A 22,112-nucleotide genomic window follows, 5' to 3' on the forward strand; every position below is an offset into this window, starting at 1 on the left:
TCTTTTATTGTATCTGTTTTAATTAGCATATATAGCTAGAATGGTACATTATATTATAGGAAATGAATTAAAGTAACTTGTAAAATTGTTATTAAGTGATACCTTTCTATCTTTCTTAAATACAGGATTAAGATAGTGAGTAATGATGAACTTAGCAAATGCATTGTAGGGGCAAAATTTGAATTTCCCATGATCATACATTTCCACGAATAAGTACACAAATATATCAGGTCAAGTCAAATCAAGTAACCTTCATTTATATAGCACTTTTAACAATACAGATTGTGTCAAAGCAGCTTTACAGTATCAAATAGGAAAATAGTGTGTCAGTAATGCAAAAGGACAATAGTAAACACTCAATTTTCAGTTAAAGGCAGTTGGTTAGTCAGGTGTTAATTTCTGTAACATAAACAATTTTTTATGACTCATAAGTTTTTAATGTATTCAGATATAAGTCAGAGATATTGGTAGGTTTGTGAGTGTTGCTTGTATTTTGAGTGTATTTGTAAGCTCAAAAATCAAAGATGATTTCTGCGATTAGCCTAGCCTCTAATTAGCCTAGACAATATTTTGCTGAGAGTGAGTTATTGTACTGGTATCTTAAGGACTACCATGTACAAATGACTCTTAAGTTTTTGATATTCTTCGTATTTACCCTGGCGACATTTTGTAGAGTATCACGACTCATGTGCGTACTTTGATCCTGAACGTAAACAACGTTTTTGTTGAATAAATTATTATTAAACTATATTAAATATATAAAAAATATTAAATTATTGTTGAATAAATCTTTATTTTTGTTTTCTTTGCACACAAAAAGTATTCTCGTAGCTTCGTAAAATTAGTTGGTAGTACACTTGCTGTCTATGGAGGGCCAGAGAGCTCTCGGATTACATCAGAAATATCTTAATTTTTGTTTTGAAGATGAACAAAGGTCTTACAGGTTTGAAACGACATGAGGGCGAGTAATTAATTACAGAACTTTCATTTTTGTGTGAAATATCCTTTTTTTTTTTTTAAAGATTTATTTATGGGCTTTTTATGCCTTTATTGGAAAGGACAGTGTAGAGTAGACAGGAAAGTGTTTTTTGGTGAAGAGAGAGGGGAGCGGGATCGGCAAAGGACCACGAGCCGGGACTCGAACCCGGGTCGCCGTCAGCACAGTTGCGCTGTATATGTTGGTGCACTAACCGCAAGGCTATTGGCGCCGACGTGTGAACTATCCTTTTAATTGTGAAAATAAAACTGCCAGTAGGTGGCAGCAAGTCACTGTTGATAAGTGAGTCTTTGTGATTGATCCGAATCATTTAATTGGTTGATTCATTCAGGAAAGAAATGCTGTCATGTTGTTCAGAGATGCAAAGCAGTGTTGTGGCTATGTTTGGAATTATTTTTGTTGTCGAAATATAGCAAAAACAGGTAATATGGTGTCTAAAGCATAAGTCCCTTAAATATTAACTTCTTGTTTACTGAACTGTTGTGTAAAATCAATATCACATTTTGTAATCATGCTGGATTTTGGAGAAAAAACGGCACTCTTCGTGTGATATTGATAAACTATCTGAAATGGTATAGATGTATACATTTTCTGCCCTGATGTCTTTTTTGTAATTTTTTAATCATTTTAAATGCATTTTAACAGACTGAATCATGCAGTGACAGAATGCACTCTAAATGCGCACTAGTTTAACCTTCATCACGTAATGTATGCATGCACTCTGTAGGTGTGTTTTGTTTGGTTTTTGCGATATATTCAATAATGTCAAATTGCACATTGTTAAAACAACAATTACGATATTATCCCAGATGACATTGTTTATCGCACACCCTTAGTTCAAGTACAATAAAAGTTTTACTATTTGGAATGAGTGCCATTTTGAATTGTGCAAACCAGACTACTAAGAATTCCAACTGCCACATTTTCCAAACTGTGTACTTAATGGAATGACTTTCTCATCTTGAATATGCATTTTTTTTTACATCTTCATCTCACTTAAACCAAAAGTCTCAGAAGCATGAACATCCCTGAGTGGTTCAAGCTGAAAGAGGAATTATCTTTTTTTGTAGTGCTTTGTCAGTGTCACAATGCTCTCTAGAGAAGTCAAATATCAGCATGCAGTCAGTATCCTCATATGACCTCAGGCAGCTGTGCATCTGGCAGCTAATAGTTGTGTGGTCTCATATTTCAGCCCACCAAGCCAGGATCCCCAGCCTGACCGAGTTAAGTGTTCCTAAGAGAGTGTCAAAGGTGTCTGTGTAATGCAGAGAAACCAGGGTCTAAATGTAACTTTTCGCCACTTCTTCCAATTTCAGAAAAATAACATATATGAAAATATTGCAGTTTATTGAGATCTATTGGTTTACTGTTACATATGAATCCTGAGATACTAAATTTCCTCCTTTGAGTGCTCCATCAGTATTTGTAGTTGTGCAACAGCTCTATACTAATGTGAACCCAAGCATCAGGAATGTTTTGATTGTGAAAAACGCCCTGTTATCGCACATTAGAGACTGTATCAAGGCTTGTTTACATCTGCTTCTCTAAGAGTACATGCTGAGGCATCAGTGACAGGCAGGAAATGTAGTAAATGTGGGTTTCCGTTGATCACATCTCTTGTTCTCTTTACTTGCACTCATAAAAACAGAGTTCTGTAGGCCTGTATCCAGATGATGTCAGCGAGTAGACAAAAGACCAGCTGATGCTGCAAAATGAACATCACAACACACACACATTTACGTTAACACAAATTACATTTAATATACATGCACACATGGACCCACACATGCTCATTGTTTTGATGTAGCAAGTGAGATGTTTTGTTGAACTGCGCACTGTCACTGCACACAGCTTCCTCTTCCCCATTCTCTGTTTAGGTGGAGGTTGTTATACCGTGTCTGCACATCAACATGTGTATTAGGATGTATTGAAAATAAATGTCCCTGGACAATCAAAACAGGCTCAACTTTTTATGTGGATCCCATGAATCACAAATGTTTTCTTCTTTCCTTCAGAAATTTCCAACCTATTAGTGATGACCAGAGACAGAGAGCCTGACTCACAGAGACAACCTCAAGTCAGCCAGCTGAGTTTCCACCGCATCCTTAAGGAGGAGATTGTACAGGTGATATTTTCATGGATTTTGAACCAAACTTACTGTCAACTTTTTACATGGCATGCTTTTAAGAAATAAAATTAAATACAGAAATGTTCAAAAATCTACTGTACACATTCATAAAAGGGTGTTGCATAGTTGGTGAGTGAAAATGTACTGGCTATGGAACTATTTATATATATTTTTTTATTATACTTTTATTAAAGTATATAGACATGTGACATGCAAGTTATTGTACCCTACAGTGTATAATAATCCGGGGTCTGTAAAATTTAAAGAAATTAATACTTTTCTCAAGAATGAATAAAATTGATGAAAAGTTAAGTTTCAACTTTTAAACATAATAAGAAATGGTTCTTGAGCACCAAATCCGCATATTACAATAATTTCTGAAGGATATTATGAAGGATGGCTGTTGGAAATTCAGCTTTTTTGTGACAGGAATAAATTGCATTTTATAATTTATTATTTTAAAAAACAGTTATTTTAAACTGCAGAAATATTTTTTGAGATCTTTCCAATTTGAACAATAGTGCATGTTGTAACAGATGTTTTCTTTGTAGTCGCCATTTTCATTTGAATCATTCACATCATTACATCAGCAAGGATCAGGTTCTTACGATCCAAAATGCAGTTTACTGTGTAAACTACTGTATGAGTAAGATGTTTCACTATAGGTTACTGTGAAGGGTTTGTCTCTGAAATTGACAAAAAATTGGATGCTATGAATAAAAGTTTGTTTAATGACTACCTGTTTACTCGTGTGTTAACCTTATCTTTACATGACATTGTGTTTTTTATTCAGGGTGAGCATTTGGGTAGGGGCACGAGGACCAACATCTACTCTGGTGTTCTAAAGCTGAAGAGTGAGGATGATGATGACATGGGAGGATACTCACAGGAGGTGAAAGTGATCCTGAAAGTGTTGGGCTCTGGACATCGAGATATCTCTCTGGTAAGATGCACATGTGGAATTACATGGCTTGCTCATTTCTAAATGAAGTTTAGCAAACAAAATTATTGATTTCAGCTGTTGTAATGTTACCATCTCCTGACAGTCACCTGACTGTAAGTTGCTTTTGTTTAATCAGCATGGTTACTTTTTAAATTGTTAAAAGTATGTCTTTCTCGGTCTCCTCTCAGGCTTTCTTTGAGACAGCTAGCATGATGCGCCAGATCTCTCATAAACACATCGCCCTGCTGTATGGAGTGTGTGTTCGCCATCAGGAGAGTAAGTACCTCACTCTTATTTGTCTTTAGTGTGTAGCTAGTTTGGCCTTCAACCTGCCACATTTATTGCTTCATCTAGTGATACTGACAGTGAATGGATGTCTTTTAAAAAATACATGACATGACTTTAAAAATCTGAACAGATTTGAATGTTTGTTGTGTTGTAGTGTGTGTGTGTGAGAGGAATCATACATTTGCCGACTTGTGTAAATAGTTAAAAAAACTGGACATCGCTACCAGACTTCCACATGGTTTCGAACACACTGTAAATCTGGCTGAAAGATGTTTGGTGTGTTCTAGCTTTAAGTAATTGACATCTGTTTCCAGACAACGTCTTAGAGCTAGAACATCTGGTTTTCTTTTATTCTGTTCTGTTGTGGTTTTGCATTACAAGTATGAGAAATAGGTCATTCTTTTTTTATTCTGCTTATTGAATTGTAACCAGCAATCATAGTCACTGTGCGAAAGTAATTTATTTATTTACAATGAGAACATAGACACTGTTATTATCCGCCTGAGCGTGTAGATCTGGCACACTGGCAGAGTTATATTTCCAAGAGAAAACTAAATTAAAACATTTCCTTGTTGCTAGAAAATCACAGAGAAATCAAAAACTAAATCATTGCCTTGGTAGGAACGTAGTGTTAAATGAGAAAAATGAGAAAATATTAACATAGAACTGAGTCTAACTGGATACATTTGCTTTATGCTTCTGTGGCATGTAAATGTTTCATAAATGCTATTTTTGTGAGGACGAAGCTGCAAACAAACACAAAGCTCCATTCGGAGGTTAAGTAAAGCCTGCAGGTTAGGTATCTCAGGGCTCATGATTTGAGCACATGATTTGGTTGCAATTATTTATTTTATTTATTTTTTGCTATTTTATATTTGCTACCTTTATCATAGTTTATAGTTATATGGAAACGAAAGAGGTTAACATTTAACCTGTTCTTTTTCATTAGTAGTATTATTTGTGATTGAATTTTGTGAATGGGAGTTCCTCTTTTGCTATGTTATAAGCCGCGAGCTTCGGATGCTTTCGCTTTTGAATTTGCGATCCTGTTGTCACGTTTTACAAGAAAATGTAATTGTCTGTTTTGCTTACATCTATACCTTTCTCTTTTTAAGACTAAAACAAAAGATGGATTCATTGTTATTCTTAATTAAAAAGTACAACAATAAAACAGTATGTTACAATGACAAACAAGCATACAAAACGTTTATTAACACAAATGAATAAGATGTGGCATGGCATACACCACATGCGGATAAATTACAGAATGTTTAGCAAACACTGAGGAATCAAATGAAAAACTAAATAAAAGAGAGCCTCCATAGCATATCGTGAGGTAGACCGCAAAGATAATGCAAATGCAAATGAAAACAAAAAGAAAAGTAAAACTAAACTTGCTGTCGGTGACTGTGCAAGCATGCCCCCCCCCCCCCCACAAGAATACCAACATGTTCACTTTGGTTTAAGAAGCGCTCTTTTATATTACTTCAGTATGAAAACCATCCATCGTTTTCTTAATATTTGCGTAATTTTTTTTATCAATATTACTCAATATTCAATAGTCAATACTGACAATAAATCAATATTCATGCTCGAAGCGCACAGTTTAAACGAGTAGCGCCGTTTCGTTATGCGTTGTTTCATTTGCTGTTTGTGGGGAAGTCATGGCCTAGTGGTTAGAGAGTTTGACTCCTAACCCTAAGGTTGTGGGTTTGAGTCTCGGGCCGGCAAATCCACGACTGAGGTGCCCTTGAGCAAGGCACCAAACCCCCAACTGCTCACCGGGTGCTGCAGTATAAATGGCTGCCCACTGCTCCGGGTGTGTGTTCACGGTGTGTGTGTGTTCACTGCTGTGTGTGTGCACTTTGGATGGGTTAAATGCAGAGCACGGATTCTGAGTATGGGTCACCATACTTGGCTGTATGTCACGTCACTTTCACTTTTTTTTTTCACTTTGATGTTTCACATATGTAACAGAAATGGCAGCGCTTTTGAGTTAAACAACGTTTAATTGCAAACCTCACTTCCTGGTCCACTGAGCAACAAACCTAAATACTCTGAGGATAACTGCCTATGTGCACGCGATGGCTGTGTCTGCAAAGAAGAATTTGCATATGCGAACAGGAACCATGTTTGTGTGTCAGAGAGAAAGAGAATTTGATAACGGTACTCATTTGCATAAAATACCATGTGCCTCTCTCTTCCCTCTCTCTGTCTGTAGATATCATGGTGGAGGAGTTTGTTCAGTATGGTCCTCTGGATCTGTTCATGCGCAGACAGAGCATACCTCTCAGCACCGCTTGGAAGTTCCAGGTTGCCAAACAGTTGGCTGGTGCCCTCAGCTATCTGGTAAAGAAACAAACACAAAAACAAATGCACAAAACCTTGCCTTATCAATCCTAATGCGAGACACTACAGGCAAAAACACAAGCTTTTAATGCACCTGTCAATTTTGGCTTTACATGAAGTATTTTTCAGACTAGTGGAAAGACAACATGCAAAATACACTTTGAAGGGTTTCTATTATAGCACTTTATCTATTTGTGTTTGTAGATTTCAATTACAATAAATATCTTCAAAGACTGTTTTCTCAAAATGAGATTTTTCTCCTGAACTGAGCCAAAAATCTCCACTTCAGTAACACTCAGATACACCAAATTTTAGTTTTATTCCTATCTATATTCTGAAGGTTTTTACAGAGGGGTTTTTCATATACAATTAGCCTGATTTTATACATTTTATTAAAAAAAAAAAAAAAAGCTAAAATTTATTTTGTTCTGGCTGTTGTCAGTATTGTCTGATTTATAGAGTGATAAATCTAAAACCCCCTCTGTAAAAACCTTTAAGTCTAATATGTCAACAAAATGAAACAAGAATTCTGAACCTGGCTTAATCCAGTGTTTATGCAAATTAGTGCATATTTAATCAGATCACACCTCATTTGCATATTTAAGCATAACATTTCAGAAAACATGTAATACAAAATGTTTGTTATTCTTAATGTATTCAATCAACTGGATTATTTTATTTTATTTTATTTTATTTTACCCTATTCACCTGGAGTGTAGAAATAAATCAAGTCAGTTATATGGGAATGCACCGTATTTAAATACTTAACTATACCTATATGCTGATATTGACTGAAAACCAATAAATGATTAATATTATAAATCTTTTCTAATTTTTATTGATAAACTGTCTAATAAACATGTTAAATTAGTTTTATATGGTACAAGTGAACTCACAAAAGTATAAAATACAATGCTGTTCAAAAGGTTCTGGTCAAAACAATTTTTGAAAGTAATTACTTTTTGATCTAAATTGCGCAAATGTGATAGTAATGACAATTATCATTTTACAAAAAATGTTTCTATTTTAAACAAATGCTGTTCTTTTGAAATTTTCTCGAATCATGTTTTCTCGAGCACCAAATCAGCATTAAAGACTGGAGTAATTGCTGCTGAAAATTCAGCGTTGCCATAAATGGAATAAATTACATTTACATAATAGTTTAAAATAGAAAACTAGAAGTGTTTTAAATTGTAATAATGTTTCACATTTATCTGTTTGAACTTGTAAATGTATCAAATTAGATCTGTTAAGCAACATAGTGTAACATATCAATAAAAGTTATTGTAAAATGTGAAGAATGTGACTGCTGTGTGTATCCTGTAGGAGGACAAGAAGCTGGTTCATGGAAATGTTTGCAGTAAGAACATTCTGGTGGCTCGAGATGGTCTGGATGGAGAGGGAGGACCCTTCATCAAGCTGAGTGACCCTGGCATCCCCATTACTGTCCTTAGCAGAGAAGGTGAGAGATTCATTATGACCACTTTATTAACACACTATAAACATTCACACAGGCATTATTATATTTTTACCTGAACAGTATGTTAACACATTATCAAGGAATTGATAAATGCCTTCATAACCTTTAAATAGCACCTTATATGAGAGCATTATGACATTAATCCATTGTCTTTATATAAGCATTATGACTAGCTTATTAATATGTAATCAGCCTGCTTATAGCCATGACCACCTTTTCAGCTCGTTAGCATATTATCAGCCTTCATATAGGCATCAAGTTCATCTTATTAATGCTGTATGTAATATCTTGAAGATTAGTTATTTTAACATAGCGTTTCATACAATAAATCAATATTTCATAAATTTTAATACATAATTTTAAATGTATGAATTGATAATAATTTAAATATTTGTATTACTGCCCACATGAGGTTGAGAGATTTTGTACCATATATGCATTTATAATAATATTGTATATGGAAAGAGTTAGGTCGTGTTCACACTTGGTGTCTTTTTTTTTTGAAAAAAAAGTTGACGAGCGTTTTTTTAGTAAAATAAAAAGCTGGCAGCGTTTTGGTTACAAATAGCAGCCGAGGGCGTCTTTTGTTGCTATAACAATAGCTGCAATGGTAGCCTAGCGCTGTGTGCTGAAGAAATCTCAGCTTTTGAAGTTAACGTTGGCTTTTGAAGTTAACGGGAGGGTAATGTCGGTTCACAACGACGTTTGTGGGAGCGCGACGTTATACGGGGAAGGAAACTATGGTGCTTTCAACAATTTAGCCCAGGAGCCCTGGTTGGATGAGGCACGGTTTGCAGCATATTTTTTTAAATTATATAAGAGTTTTGTACTCATATCATAAAACTCCTTGTGCTCTGAAACTAGTACGATCTGTCTACCAGCTATCTTCTCTTTTTTTTTTTTTTACTCATTGTTTTTGTTGTTATGGAAATGACTCGCCACTTGCTTGTCATTGGTCAGCTATCAAAAAGGCGCTTGACGTACTGTTGGTTTTTTTTTTTTTTTTTTCAGAAAAGTTGCGATTTTTTCAACTTGAAAAGATGCTCTGAGCTGCAGAAAAAGACACCGGCGGTAGCATTTTAAAAAGCGCTCGGTTTAAAGCACGGTTTACAGGGTTTAAGTGTGAACATAGCCTTGTATGGGTAAAATGTCAACTATTATTGAGTGTCTATCCAGGATAAATGCATCTGAGTCAGTGTGGTGTATCTAATAGATGAGCTCTCTTGGACTGTGAAAATGGACTGCTCGGAAAAGATAACTGACAGGAATTTTGTTGGGTGAGATCCAGCTCAGATCCCTGAAGTGCTTTTAGAAACCAGAAAAGCTCTTTGTTTGCTGTGGTCCAGGGACTGTTACAGGAAAGACTGGTTGTGTGTTTTTTTTGGGGTGGTGGTGTGTGTGCTCGAGAGAGGGGAATGAAAGGGGCACAGAGGGATTGAGTTGAGCAGAGAAATCACGTGTTAGATTAAATGATCTTTTAAAAGACATAATAGCTTGTAAAGATGACCGCAAAGATGACTGTTGAAACTACAGTGTCCGTTTGAATGAGGAAATGGTGGTGGAAACCCCCTAAAATGAGGATTATTTACCAAATAAAATCCAGCTTGGTGGTATGAGTGTTAGGTTAAAGTTACTTGATTTAAAAAAAACAAAAAACAATAGCATGTTGTTCTTGCATGACATTATGCTTTGTGTGTGTCTACAGAGTGTGTGGACAGGATTCCTTGGATTGCTCCTGAGTGTGTACAAGACACGGCTAATCTGAGCATAGCAGCGGATAAGTGGGGCTTTGGGACAACTCTGTGGGAGATCTGTTACAACGGAGAGATACCTCTCAAAGACAAAAAGCTCACAGAGGTAACAGCATACATTACATGTACACTGTTAGACACGCGTATGTGTAAGCATGATCTTTTCTGTGCTGATAAATGATGCATTTTTATTGTTTGTCATCTCTCTGAGCAGAAGGAGAGGTTTTACGCGGCGCAGTGTCAGTTGGCCTCACCTGACTGTGAGGAGCTGGCCAAACTCATGACCCACTGTATGACCTACGACCCTCGCCAGAGACTCTTCTTCAGGGCCATCGACACATACACATACATGATAAACAAAGTAAGAAAAAGGAAAAGAAATCGTCTTAAACATATGACAGAGATAAACAGTAGATTAGTTATTAAAAATGTACAGAAATAATACATTTATGTCCTTCCTCCATACTTCTCCATACTGACCTCTTGTGGTTAGTACCAAGTGCTACATTCATCTTGCTAAAACACTAAACATGTTTTACCCATGAAGTCCATTTTCAATATTTGTTAAGGTTTCTTTCACCTACAGTATCATTCAAATAAATAGGGTCAGTATGTTTTTTTTTTTTTTTTTTTTTTTTTTATATGAAATAATGCTTTTATTTAGTTAAGACAATAAACTTATCATAATTGATAGTGAAGACAAACAGATTATAATGTTACAAAAAGACATTATAATGTTAAAAAAAATTGTATAATGTTGCAAAAAAAAATACATTTCAAGTTCTCTTAAAACTTTATATTCTTTAAAGAGGTTCTGAAAAAATATAAGATTGTAGACTGGAGTAATGGCTGCTGAAAATTCAACTTTGCCATCACAGGAAAAAATGACATTTGAAAATATGCAGTGTTGAAATAGAAAACGGTTCTTTTAAATTTCACAATATTATTGTTATACCCTATTTATAATTAAGTAAATGCAACATTGCTGAGCATAAGAGATTTCTTTTTAAAAAGTATTATAAACATCATTACAGACCCCAGTTCTTTGAATGGTAATGTAGATAAGTTGTAGTTAGCCTCATATGACTATTTCTACTCTACTTTACTTTAGAGTTTTTGCTACTGTACCTTTAAGATATCATATGTTCAAGACCTCTGTTAGGATTGACTGATCTCTATGTACTGTTGTAGTTTTCTATTTAATGTCCTCTTTAAAATTTTCTCTCCAGATCCTTCCATTCAACCTGTTCCCATGCTAGAGGTGGACCCTACAGTGTTTGAGAAGAGGTTCCTCAAAAAGATCAGAGATCTTGGAGAGGTATTTTCTGTGTGTGTGTGTGTGTGTGTATCTGTTGGTTTGTCTGAGTCAATGTGTGTGTGTGTGTGTTGTGTCTTTAAACTCACCAAGGACAAACTGCTTATCATTTCGCTGACCATCTGCTGGTTGGACTGAAGTAATCTTTGTGTTTTCAGGGTCACTTTGGAAAGGTGGAGTTGTGCAGGTATGATCCGCGGGGAGATCGGACCGGAGAGCTGGTGGCCGTGAAATCTCTAAAGCCGGAGAACCGAGAAGAGCAGAGCAGTAACCTGTGGCGTGAGATTCACATCCTGAGAGAACTTTACCACGAGAACATTGTCAAATATAAGGGCATCTGCCACGAAGAAGGTAAACCACAAATCTGAACATCATAAATAATATAAAACTGTAATGGCTTTTGGTGCCAAGTGCACAAGTTGGTTAAGTAAATCTTGTTTTTGTTTCAAGGTGGGAGATCCATTAAGCTCATCATGGAGTTTTTGCCGGCAGGCAGTCTGAAGGAATACCTCCCCAGAAACAAAGCTCACATAGACCTTAAAACCCTGCTCAACTATGCTGTACAGATCTGCCAGGTAACATCATGTTTGAATGGTTTATGTGGTTTATAATGCTGCAGTAGTTATCCCGAAATAATCACAAAAACAAACAAACACACAAGAGCAAAAGAAAAAAAGGCTCTATTCATTCATGTGCTTTAATACAAGAAAATGGCACAACCGATGAAAAAAGACTGCACTTATATTAAAGTAAAACAGCCTGTAAACTCGTCAGATAGTAAAACATTCACTTTAATGCAAAACACATGCCATTTGATAAAATACATTTAATTTGCATTAATGCAGTGACATAGTAAGTGGTAGTGTGATATTGAAATACACTGTAGTATAATTAAAAATAATAGAGGTAGATTGTGTAATTTGCTGCAGTTTCAATCGCAATCATATTGTGAGTTATTGAGTTTTTAAAGAATTCTCTTAGGCTGCATTTATGTGATCAAAACTACAGTAAAAAGGTATTATTGTGAAATCTTATTACAATTTAAAATAATTTAAAGCAAATAAAACATTTTAATGTAGTATATTTTAATATGTAATAAATTCCTGTGATGTCAAAGCTGAATTTTCAGCAGTTTGCAGTGTCACATGATCCTTCAGAAATCATTTTAATATACTGGTTTTATTCTCAAGAAACATTATTTTTTTAATGTTGAAAACAGTCGCATAATATTTTTATGCAAGCCTTGATATATTTATTGAAATAGATTTTTTTTTTTTTTTTTTTTTAAGCATTTACTTGAAATAGATTTACAATATTTTTTTTTTTTACAATGTAAGACTTTAATGTCCTTTTTGATCAATTTAATTCAATTCAATTCAAGTTTATTTGTATAGCGCTTTTTACGATACAAATCATTGCAAAGCAACTTTAATGTGTCCTAGCTAAATAAAAGTATTAATTTCTCATGAAAAAAATTATATCTCATAATGCATATGGCAATTTATTCGTTCATAAATATTGTATCCATTTTGTCAACAGTTGCTTTCCGCATTGATTATTTTTGCTCTGCTTGTTTGTTGTCCTCAGAGACCAACAATAACAACAGCTGCTTACAGAGATCCTTTGTGCTTCCTGAGCCCATATGTTCTGTTTGAAAAACACACCCGCGCTGTAACATTATTCTCACCCTTGCCATTTTCTGACCTCTTAACTCCAGGGCATGGACTACCTGGGCTCTCGCAACTACATCCACAGAGACCTGGCGGCCCGTAATGTTCTGGTGGAGAATGAAAACACAGTAAAGATCGGAGACTTCGGCCTGACTAAAAGCATTAAGGATAATGAGGGTTATTACACTGTGAAAGATGATCTGGACAGTCCAGTGTTCTGGTAAGAATCACTCATTATAGGCCTTGCAATGACCGAGTACATTAACCAAAATCTCCATTAAATCTAATATGAACCATGTGTGTTGGTGATGTCATGTATCCATTATTGCGTGCAATTTTGAAACTCCCTTTGGGAAATCCACTTTGTAATGATTCTTTTCTTCATTTTCCCAGGTATGCCCCAGAGTGCCTGATCCACTGCAAATTCTACAGGGCGTCTGACGTCTGGTCTTTTGGAGTGACCATGTATGAGCTGCTCACATACTGTGATATCTCATGCAGCCCTATGTCGGTAAGTGGCCAGTCTGATGTTTTTAGCCCTGTCCCAAAAGCCCTAAGCCATTGCATACTTGCTCCAAGTCCCCACTTTGGTGATGTAATTTGCATATGAACACCCATTTGAAACCTGAAATGATAAAAATGGGACCTTATGTGATGGCCATCACATTTTGTCAAAAAAGCAGTTGCACAGTAGTCTAAGAAACAAACTAAAGAGGGATTCCAATGTAGTATCTTGATTTTCTTGATTAGGTATCAAACAAACAGTGATATTTTAGTATCATTGAGATAGTATTATGAAATATACTATTATAGTATTTTTATATTTTCTGCCTTCAGGGTTGATTTTTAAATTTTGCTGTGGGTTTTTGTCATTTTTATTAGTTTTTGTTGTTTTTAAATGTATCTATGAAGTTATAAATTTTTATTTTAGATTTAGTTAAGTTCATCAAGTTATAAATGAAAAATAATAAAAATATTTTTCAGAGATATTTCAGTTAAAATGTATTTTTATTTGAAGTAATGAAAATGTTTTTATGGTTTTAGTTTAGTAACTATAGTAACCCTGGTATCAAATAAAATGTTTTATCATAATAACAGCGGAGCTTCCTGTCAGTAGGCAAGGCAAGTTTATTTAGCACATTTCACACAGTGGTAATTCAAAGTGCTACAAACAAAAACAAAAAAAACAGCAATGGTTAAAAAAGAAATAAAAATACAATAAGAGTAGTAAAAATTGGATGAAATAATAAATACATTTAAATGAAAATAAGGTACACATTAAAAGAAATATGGAAGAAAAACAGCACAGGAGGATTAAAATAATACCACAAAATATAACTTAGAACAGACTTATGTAATTATTTTTATGCAAATGTGTTATGTAAATATTTCCTTATGCAAGTATTTTACTTTTGATTGCATTTCTAATTCAGTGTTTGATTAGAAGCAGCAGGAGGGTAATGCAGATTTGTTGCGAAGCCCATATTCATTTCTGTAGGCTGAGAGAAGCCCTTGTTTAGGAGGTGCTGATGAGTCTGGTTCTTCTGTCTGTGTCTCTGAGAACATGGCAGATGGTGCCAGTCTGTGCCCACAGTGGCAGATGTCTTAGCCAACGGCTGCGGTAGACGTCTGCACACCAATCCTCACTTTTTTCTGTGTGCCGCTTTTGGAGGAAACGTTGTTATTGAGGGATTTGTCCGATTTTCACATTGTACACATTGCAGACACACAGTTTAATGCTTCCTCAACCCACTGAAAGCATTAGAGGTGGTTTACTAGAGGAGACGTGGATGAATGTTTAATACCTCAGTGCTTAATTGTAAATCAGGCCAGTGACCCCACTTTTCTCCAACCCCACAGGTGTTCCTTACGATGATTGGTCCAACACATGGCCAGATGACTGTTACACGATTGGTCAAAGTCCTGGAGGAGGGAAAGAGACTTCCAAAACCAGACGGCTGCTCAGACAGGGTAATATATAGCTTTACTAAAACAAAATGGTGTGTATTTATTTTACCGTTTGAGGTCAGTGAGAGATTTTTTTTTTAAATTTAGCAAGGATATGTCAAATTTATCAAAAGTAATAGTAAATTCATTTAAAATGTTTAAAAAGATTGTTTCAAATAAATGCTGTCTTTTTTAACTTTCTATTAAAAAAATCCCCCAAAAATATATTATGGTTTCTTCAAAAATATGAAGCTGCACAACTGTTTTAAACATTGATAATAAGAAATGTTTCTTAAAGGGATACTCCACCCCAAAGTGAAAAGTTTCATTATTCACTTACCCCCATGTCGTTCCAAACCCGTAAAAGCTTAATTCGTCTTCAGAACACAATTTAAGATATTTTGGATGAAAACCGGGAGGCCTGTGACTGTCCCATAGACTGCCAAGTAAATAACAGTGTCAAGGTCCATAAAAGGTATGAAAATTGTCATCAGAATACTCCATCTGCCATCAGACGTGCAATCTGGGTTATATGAAGCAACGGGAACACTTTTTGTAAGTGAAGGATGCGCTGTTTTCTTTCAAATCAAAGCTAAATACACATAGAAACAGTGCATCCTTGTGGTGCATACACAGCATACAGTGATATGGAGGGACACAGAGGAGACTGTTGACAAAGGAATTGTTGAATAAAGTCGTTATTTTTGTTTTCTTCACTTACAAAAAGTGTTGCCGTCTCTTCATATAACCCAGATTGCACGTCTGATGGCAGATGGAGAATTCTAACAATGACTTTCATACCTTTTATGGACCTTAACACTGTTATTTACTTGGCAGTCTATGGGACAGTCACAAGCCTCCCGGTTTTCATCCAAAATATCTTAAATTATGCTCCGAAGACAAACGAAGCTTTTACGGGTTTGGAACGACATGGGAGTAAGTGAATAATGACAAAATTTTAATTTTGGGGTGAAGTATCCCTTTAAGCAGCAAATGAGCATATTACAATGATTTCTGAGGATCATGTGGCACTGAAGACTGGAGTTAAGACTGCTGAAAATTAAACTTAGTAATCACTGGAATAATATTTTTAAATATGTTAACATAGAAAAAAGGTATTTTTAATTGTATTGTGTCACAGTGTTACAGTTACAGAATTGGTGTATTGTTACAGAATTGGTGAGCACAAATCTCAAAAACAAAGCAAAATAAATAATTACTGACCTCAAACTTTTGAACGGTAGTGTATGTTACAGATCATATTGGTGTAATAATATTTTAATTAAAAAAACCTCTGAGATCTTAAGTAATGATAGAGAATTCTAAGGAATTCTAGTCCCTAACCACACACGCAACGGAAGTCTAAAGGAGCAACAGTTTTTTACAGACTTCTTAACTGTCAAGACTGTTGTACAAACTGTCAAACTTCTCATTTGCGGATGGTAACTGACAGTGTGCCATACACAGTAATAGGTCTTTTATCTTTAAGCAAACGTAATTCTTGAATTTCATTTATTTACATAAAGTATGTGTACTGTTTTGTGAAGTATAATTTTTTTATTTAAATGTAAATTGGTTACTTTAAAACACAATCTTTAAATTAATATTTGTATTTTATTTTTATTTACGTAGTTAAATTAATAATGGTATACATATTTTCGCTTTATTGCGATTTATGCAATTTTACAAAACCCCTTGTAGCCATGCCTTGGTTGTAAATCCTGCCGTAGGATATTCCCTGCTTTATGAACTGCAGAATCACACATTTCTTTTATGATGGCTCAGGGCTAGATGATTAAACAGCGGGTATGAGCTGCGCTCCAGGGCTTGTGTCTGATTGTAGTCTTTCGTGTTTTGACAGTTGTACTGTCTGATGAGGAGATGCTGGGAGGCGACACCTGAAAAACGGATCGACTTCAAAGGCCTGATTGCCAACTTTCAGCAGATGATTGACAATCAGTAACTATGGAAATAAGATGAGATGCAGACTCCACCTCTTTTGCAAGAGGAAGTTCCAGAGAGACCAAAAAAAAAAAAAAGTATAACTGTGCAGTATAGCACACTTTCAATATACTCTCCTTCCCTCACGTTATGACCTCATAGATGAACTCTGCAGACCTTTCGAAATACCCAAAAAGAAACCGCTAGAACCACTGAAGCAGACAGTAGACGCTCTCTGGCCTCTCTCTCTGAATATGCAAATATGTAACTGCCAGTCTCGAGCCGCTCATTTTTCTCTTCAAGTTCAAAAGCAAACCGGATTGGTGCAAAAAGGTGAATTTTGACTCGTGACACTCTCAGCTTCATACTGTGCCTCAGCAGCCACCGTGATGCATGTATGAATAACCCATCATTTCCCAAGGTGCATTACAGCATGCGCTGTATGGATTCTGCCTATCGTGAGACATATGCAACGACAGAGACTGTACCCTGTTCTTTGAAAGACGAGGAATGTGTCGGAATGTAGATTTATATGTGTGGTCGACGGTTTGGAGCTTTGATGAGTGAATGTCGAGTGGATTGTACCCTTCTCTTGAGACTATTGACGTGCAAGGTATGCTAAGACTGTAGGTTTGTCTGACTTGGAGCGCACAGCTGTCCTTCTTGGAAAATTCCAAACGTGCTCGATTACCGAAGAACTTTGAAACAGCATGCACCGGTTAAGATGCACTATGCTGCCACATTCTCATAACTGCACTTCCTCTCTAAGCCTCACATTTGCCACGAAAACTGAAGAGGATGTTTCTGAGAACATGGGTTTAATGAAATGCCTACAGTGGGCACTAGGGGGCAGCAGAGCTTATGAAATATCTAAAAAAAAAATAATAATAATAATAATTCTGATTTTATGTTGTGCAAATTATATTCCAGGCTTGCTAACTTTCAGAAACTGAATTAACCGTGACAGGAGAATACCTTAGTATTTTATCTGTTCTTTTTTTTTTATCAAAATAGAATTAAAAAGTGATTAACAAAAACGCAACACGTTTCTATCTGAGATATTTTGTCATTGTCTAAAAGATGGATGCTGACAGTAAAGAAAAGGATCAGGGTGTGAATGTAGAAATTAGTTTAGCGTCTTAAAAGCCTTAGCTGTTATTCATTTAGCTAAAAGAAGACTAAATATTCAAAGACGCACTAATTCCCATCAGATTGTGGTTAATCCTCACACATGATTTCTGAAAAGGGAAAATGATTCATCTCCCAGGTGGAAGTGTCATGTGGTTTTGCACTGAAGGAACTGTGGTCGCTGCGTTCATATCTGCTCCTCCACGGCAGCCACAATGGAGTTGAGAATGCTCAGAGGAAAAAAAAGCAACGAGAGATGTATTTTTCCTGTCCTTTAATGTGGAATGCAAAACAATTTAATCTGCTCAAAAGTAAACCCAAACCTGTTTTCCTTAAAAAGAATGACAGCAAAATTGTATCCAACAGGGTAAAATGTACATAAATTCAGATAAAATAAATACTGTATTTTTTATTTTTATTTTTTTTGCTGTTAAATACTCAAAAGCATTGAAAACATCTACTGAAAAAAAAGGAAAAAAGTTGTTTTTCTTGTATTGCAGGAGTATATGCATGCTTAAATTCCACTGTTTCTAAAAATAGCTTATTCACAGTAAAGCAATATCAATAGTGTTTGGATTATAAAATATTGCAAAATCTTAATTCAAGGTGAAAAAAAAAAAAGAAACTACAAACTTTCCAACTAAAAACAGGCTGCAATATGAGTTCAAAGCACAATAGTGTTGAAAACCCTGCGTGTTTGAACAGGCAACTGTACCTTCTACATCAATAAGAGACACTTTAGTATTGCAAAGCTTTGAGATACAAGCGCACACGTACACGTTCATGACTTTCAGAGGGGTAAAAGTGCAGAATTGGAAAGATGCATTACAGTCTTGACTTGAAATACAAGGGGAACGTCAGCAAAAATGGTAAGAAATGCAAAATAGGCACAATTTTCCATCCTTCACCTTTCTACAGAAACAAGAACACTTTAAAGAGCTGATTTACTTTATTTAGGAACTCAAACCTCTCTTTTCAAGGTAAAAGAGTCAGAGTCGCCTTGATTTGGAGCAGTGGTACGGTTGGAGAACAGGAGAGAGGACTCATGGGAAGATGACCAGAAGAACATGTGCTTTATAATAATCCCTGTAGAGTGTCATTTTGCAACGAATCCCATTTCTGATTATTTAGAAACAACCAGCACAAGTTTGAACTGAACTTGAGCACACAGAACGACGGGAAAACTAAAAACGCTCACATGTAACATTTTGTTCTTTACCCTTTCTAGTGTTTCCTGGAAAAAGGCCTCTGTGTTTATAAATGGTGATTTTGTGCTTGAAAGTGGGACGCGGAGCCTCAGGTAACGATATAAATTTGGGATTGTCTTTAAACACGTCATAAAACAAAAGGCAACATAAATAGAACGCAACAACAGAGGCTCCTCCACAAATGTGTTGTCAGTCAGTTGTGGAGGTGAGAGAATGGCTTTCAGAGAGAGAACAACCAAGAGACAATCTCTTCAATAGAGTAGAATAAAAGAAGGCACACAGCCCTAATCATAAACGGATGAGCGCGCCAGGCAAACACCTGCATGTGCTATATGGTAGTAAAGCCAAACATTGGCTCCTTTTATGACTATCTGTCTTATTTACCACAAATTATATCTAAACATGCTTAAAACAAGCTCAGTGCAAAGTAAAAGGGTTAGTTCATCTGAAAATGAAAAATCATTTTTAATCATTTACTCATCCTTTTGTTACAAACATAATTATGACATTTCGAAGAACTGTTTTTTAATATACAATAAAAGTCACCTCACCTAGACCTCACTGACTTTGTAAAGAGCAGTATTATCATTAACTCAAACATACAACTATTAACGTTTTCATTAAAATAAAGCTGAAATAAAATATAAGTATTAGAGGAAAAACTTTAACCTGAAGTACTAGAATTGCAAAAATAAACTGAAAAAAAAAAAAAAAAAAAAAATATCATATATATATATATATATATATATATATATGTGTGTGTGTGTGTGTGTGTGTGTGTGTGTGTGTATATATATTTACTATTTTATATATATAAATACATATATATATATAGTTTTATTTTTCAGTTTTACTTTTTTTTTTTCAATTCTATGTATATACATAAAAATAATAAAAATGGCAAAAGCTTAGTAAAATTACTAAAGCTTAAAATTACAACTAAATATACAAATTATTTTAAAATATTTATAAATACTACAATGTAATGGTCTATCAAGGTGTGTGTGTGTTTGTATACACACACACACACACCTGTTGGGTTCCAATGGTTTGGAACAACATGAGGATGAGCAAATAAAAACAGAATTTTACATTTTGGTGAACTATCTCTTTTAAGACTTTATTTGTCCCATTGGGAGATTTATGTCACTTGTTTTAAGTATCTAAATTAAGACCAAAAAAAAAAAACTGCCATAATACTAATCTTCAACATTGATTATTTTAATATCTCACATATTTTGCCTCTAGTGTATATTAATCTTTTTTATGTATATTTTAGCAAAAATAAAAAAAGACTGATATGAATTAAAAACAGGATTTTTTTTTTTTTTGCAGCGTAAAATCACCAAAATACAGACTCTCTCCTTTAAAGAAGTAAGGAGATAAACCACAGAATAACAGACCACTAATATCCATATAAAGGCATTATGTTAGATTATTACCATGTGGGTGTTTGCATGAGGGCTGTTTTATCCTATACATAACCACTCTAACCCCTGACTGCCCTTCCAGCAGATTATTACTCCTACTATACTAATGTATTATTATTACTCGTACTGTTATTAAAAAGCAACCACTGGCAGCATTGTAGCTGAAAGTTGTTTGGAGGTCACCCCACCGACACTTGGGGGAAAGGTCACCTTGACGTATGCGGTGGGGTTATTGCCTTAGCCATGTCTTCTCTGAGCGCCGTGTTTTAAGGCTCCTGCAGTTTTCAGAATGGCTGATCGTTCCTACAGATACAGCAGTATGTACAGAGACACACGTTAAAGATTAATCCTCAAACACACGTTTCCTGTACACTTCGGAAAGCCAATCGATAGTCAAGATAAACAGTGACACATTAAGCAAGACATTAATATTAATAATATTCTCAATGTCTGTACACGGTAAAAAATACACTCATTTCGCAGAATATACAATATACATTGGCTATGCCCTACCCTGTCAGGAAGAAAAACACATCTTTGAAAACTGTTATTCTCTGAGTGTAGCTCAATCTTTATCAGCCCTTAACCGTTTGTACAGTAAAACACGGACACGGAAACCCCCCTGGAGTGGAATGGTACGTCCCGCCTGGGAAGAGAGGTAAAGAGGCAGAACAGAAAAAGAGAAATATCAATTATCTTAACAGATCATTTGGGACAGAGTCAGAGCAATCTTCTTAGGAGGCGTCGGGACAGAAATAACAACAGTGCCCACATCCACAGAAGAGGAACGCACAATAAAATGTACAATCTTTTCATAAATATCAGTTATCGACTAAAAGTTAAGGCCTGGACATGACACTGGCAACATACAGCGAGTAGTGAGAGCGAGTGCGAGTTAGATCCTCTTCTTCTTGAAGTAGTCGGCGTACTGGCCCCCAAGACCCTGTGAGTGCTGGCCTACATACGGCCCCTCTGATGTCACTTCCTGTGTGGGCAGTGTGGGGTATTCGCGCTTCTGCCCTCTAGTCTGACTCTAGGAAAGAAAGAAAGGGGTTGATTTTAACAGAAGTGATTACAGTGATTGTTCACTGTATGCTTGAGTTTGAGTGGCATACAGGTTTTTTGTGTTCCATACAGTAAATGACTGACGCCGTCTCCCGCAGCCCACACACACGTCTGAGGAATTCTCTCTGACTCTTGCACTAGTATAAAGCACCCATTGTTGAATCAGTGAAGCGCAGTCAGAGGTGTTTATCTTTCAATGTGTCACTCTTCTACTTCCAACTGAAGAATAAAGTTTGTGCCAGAATCTTTCTGGTTTCTTCACCATCAAGGACAGCAGAAACACACACACACACACACACACACACACACACACACACACACACACACACACACACACAATGTATCCAGTTGACCTATCTATCATTTTAAACATCATTCCATATATTGTTCTATTTTTCTAATATATTTATATTAGTACTGTTACTGAGATTTTTTTTTTAACCAGGTTTATAAAAAATCTATATAAATTTTG

At 35.6% G+C, this 22,112-nt stretch overlaps 2 protein-coding genes across 5 annotated transcripts in view; one reads left to right on the forward strand and one right to left on the reverse strand.

The window, feature by feature from the left end:
- LOC109046575 (tyrosine-protein kinase JAK1-like) overlaps positions 1–18,355 on the forward strand; it is a 35,847-nt gene extending 17,492 nt beyond the window's left edge. Inside the window, exons 11-24 of the mRNA XM_042725980.1 lie at positions 3,013–3,122; positions 3,919–4,068; positions 4,257–4,344; positions 6,578–6,705; positions 8,032–8,167; positions 9,891–10,042; positions 10,151–10,319; positions 11,166–11,254; positions 11,410–11,602; positions 11,702–11,826; positions 12,969–13,141; positions 13,315–13,432; positions 14,782–14,892; positions 16,730–18,355. Coding sequence (XP_042581914.1) covers positions 3,013–3,122; positions 3,919–4,068; positions 4,257–4,344; positions 6,578–6,705; positions 8,032–8,167; positions 9,891–10,042; positions 10,151–10,319; positions 11,166–11,254; positions 11,410–11,602; positions 11,702–11,826; positions 12,969–13,141; positions 13,315–13,432; positions 14,782–14,892; positions 16,730–16,831 — 1,844 coding nt within the window. The 3' untranslated portion in view covers positions 16,832–18,355. The remainder of the gene's footprint in view (positions 1–3,012; positions 3,123–3,918; positions 4,069–4,256; positions 4,345–6,577; positions 6,706–8,031; positions 8,168–9,890; positions 10,043–10,150; positions 10,320–11,165; positions 11,255–11,409; positions 11,603–11,701; positions 11,827–12,968; positions 13,142–13,314; positions 13,433–14,781; positions 14,893–16,729) is intronic.
- A 1,782-nt stretch (positions 18,356–20,137) lies between these two features.
- Positions 20,138–22,112, reverse strand: part of LOC109054245 (ribonucleoprotein PTB-binding 2-like) — a 64,520-nt gene continuing 62,545 nt past the window's right edge. For 2 of the 4 annotated variants that reach the window (XM_042725983.1, XM_042725981.1), the window contains exon 15: positions 20,139–21,608. In XM_042725983.1, coding sequence (XP_042581917.1) covers positions 21,471–21,608 — 138 coding nt within the window. In that variant the 3' untranslated portion in view covers positions 20,139–21,470. Of the gene's footprint in view, positions 21,609–22,112 lie in introns of all 4 variants that reach the window. The other 2 variants (XM_042725982.1, XR_006155019.1) reach the window with 2 other exon arrangements.

This window comes from Cyprinus carpio, chromosome B6 (genome assembly GCF_018340385.1).
Source record: "Cyprinus carpio isolate SPL01 chromosome B6, ASM1834038v1, whole genome shotgun sequence".
NCBI lineage: Eukaryota > Metazoa > Chordata > Actinopteri > Cypriniformes > Cyprinidae > Cyprinus > Cyprinus carpio.